General features: G+C 39.2%; 1 protein-coding gene and 2 long non-coding RNA genes across 3 annotated transcripts in view; 1 reads left to right on the forward strand and 2 right to left on the reverse strand.

The window, feature by feature from the left end:
- The window catches only part of LOC106946238 (uncharacterized), a 20027-nt gene that overhangs the window by 4625 nt on the left and 13142 nt on the right, over positions 1-2260 (reverse strand). The window lies entirely within an intron of this gene.
- LOC106946237 (uncharacterized) overlaps positions 1-2260 on the forward strand; it is a 19961-nt gene that overhangs the window by 3932 nt on the left and 13769 nt on the right. The window lies entirely within an intron of this gene.
- The window catches only part of LOC106946236 (C-C chemokine receptor type 3-like), a 7237-nt gene continuing 5022 nt past the window's right edge, over positions 46-2260 (reverse strand). The window contains exon 3 of the mRNA XM_015030443.1: positions 46-1279. Coding sequence (XP_014885929.1) covers positions 418-1279 — 862 coding nt within the window. The 3' untranslated portion in view covers positions 46-417. The remainder of the gene's footprint in view (positions 1280-2260) is intronic.

A 2260-nucleotide genomic window follows, 5' to 3' on the forward strand; every position in this document is an offset into this window, starting at 1 on the left:
CCCACAAAAAAACAAAACCCCCCCAAAAAGCTTGGAAAATTTTAAAAGACTTGGAAAAAAAAAAAAAAAAAAAAAAAAACAGAAAACTGTCACTGGCTCGCCTAAGGTAAAGAGTGTCCTTTCAGCTTTACCAGAACAGAAATACCAACTCAAGGTCTACTGAAACAACAGAATGAAACGATTCAAAAGGCACCATCTGTAGGTTTAGCTGCTCGATACTTGAATCTATCACACTCATGAGCATAGTATCAATATCCTCAAATAATTTTCAGTATGATGACAATACATTAGGTCAGAGTGAGGGTTGTGGTTGTAGCATGAAAAGATGGCCTGAAGTTTAAAAAGCATGAATGTAATTTCAAGGTACTGAATTTGGTTTGACTCAGGGTGAATGACGACAAACTCACAGAGATAAACTCACTTCTTAAGACTATGTTCAGTTCTTGAAGTGTGTGTTGTTGTAAAGTCTGTGTTAAAAGAAATACGATCCCGTAAGCTTGGGAAACATTTCACCAGCAGCTTTTTAAAATGGTTCTGGAATTTCTTTCCTACAAATGTATAAAACATTGGACTGATGCAGAAGTAAATGTACGCCATGTTGCGGGTGACATGAAGAGCGTAACCGAGTTTCTTTTTAGCTTCACAGCTCAAAAGAGACTCTAATTCATAATGCAGGAGTTCTACAATGTTAAAAGGGATCCAGCAGATGAAGAACAACACTACGATCATAAATATCATCCTGACTGCATGGAATTTAGAAGCTGATCGGGACTTTTTGATGGTGACCACAATCCTAGCATAACAAAATATGATAATAGCCAGAGGGAGGATCAAGAAGACAAAAAGCTGAATATAAAACCCAGATCTTTTGAGCATTTCTACATTCAAACCATCAATGTAAGCAAATTCCTCACAGAACATAGTGCCGAAATGTTTATAGGTGCCATGGAGGATCATGGGCCTAATGCAAGCCAAACCACTGATCACCCACACCACTGCACAAGATATGATAGCATTGCGTCGGCTCCTTACATGTACTACTGGCATAAAATGTACAAAAGCAAGGTAACGGTCAAATGTTAGCAGAGTTATAAAGAAAACAGAACTGTAAAAACCCAGGTAGTAGGCACTGAAGACGATCTTGCACATAGCTGAGCCAAAAATCCAGTCAGACATCTGCATGTAGGCGGCCACAATGGGAAGGCTGCTCATTAAGATCAGGGAGGACGCCACCAGGTTGACCAGCAAGATGTTGACCACAGTGTACAGCTTCTCAAACCTGGAGGGAAGATGGTAAGATGTTATTTTGGTGTAAGCATAAATTCTCCAACAGTCAGAGCACAAATTATTATCAGTGGCTTTAATTTTATGCAAGTCTGTGAAAGGTTTGTCAAATAAGACTTGTGAGAGTGTTAGCCAGAAATTTCATTTATTTTTTACTTTTAAGATTAAACCAGCATATAAAAAGTTATGTATGTTGATTAAATCGTCTTTTTCAACTAACCCTGTCTGAGCCCAGACAATAGTAGAAGTTTGTGTCAAAGTAGATTTAAGCAATATTGTGGGGGGCCAATTTTAAAATAACAGTTAATTCACTGGAGCAGCTGGATGGCTCTTTTGGACCCTGGAGTCAACTTAGGGCAGTAGCCTCTCCAACAAGCTTCTCCAGCATGCTGGACATGGCAGGGGTTTTCCAAGTCTCAGCTTCGGCCCGACAGATCTTAAGAATGCCACTTTGAAGGTTTTAAAAGTCCTTCATCATTCCAACAGAATGAGCAGAGATGGTTCATGAACCTGTCTCCGTCAAAGACTAAAGACTAGTCTTATCTGTAAGCTCAGTCATACTGAGCTTTCGTATTGACGCTACCAGTGATAGCCTCTAGCGCAAAGCATGCTGGGACATGCGGCCCAATCATTTCCTTTCTATAAATGGAGGCCCAACATGGGTTTTCTCAGCATTGCAAACTTTAACAATAGTCATTATCTAGCCTGGACTGATCATATGCCTCCTAGCATGCTAACAGTTCTTTCTTAGCAGTCTTTTAGCTTCCACACTATGAGCTTACAAAGATTTATAAAAAAAAAAAAAAAAACTGGGAGAGGCAAGGGTAGAGCTAACCTGCTCCTTACAACTGGAGAAAACTGAGCTGCTTCTACAACTTTCTCTACTATTACATTACTTTAAATAATAGGAATGGTATAATAGAAAACTTTAGTTCACCAACATTTCCTTTGTAAAACCATGGTATACACAGGACCT

The sequence above is a fragment of the Poecilia latipinna genome, unplaced genomic scaffold (assembly GCF_001443285.1).
Source record: "Poecilia latipinna isolate Pla-1442-1.1 unplaced genomic scaffold, P_latipinna-1.0 Scaffold182, whole genome shotgun sequence".
NCBI classification, from domain to species: Eukaryota; Metazoa; Chordata; class Actinopteri; order Cyprinodontiformes; family Poeciliidae; genus Poecilia; species Poecilia latipinna.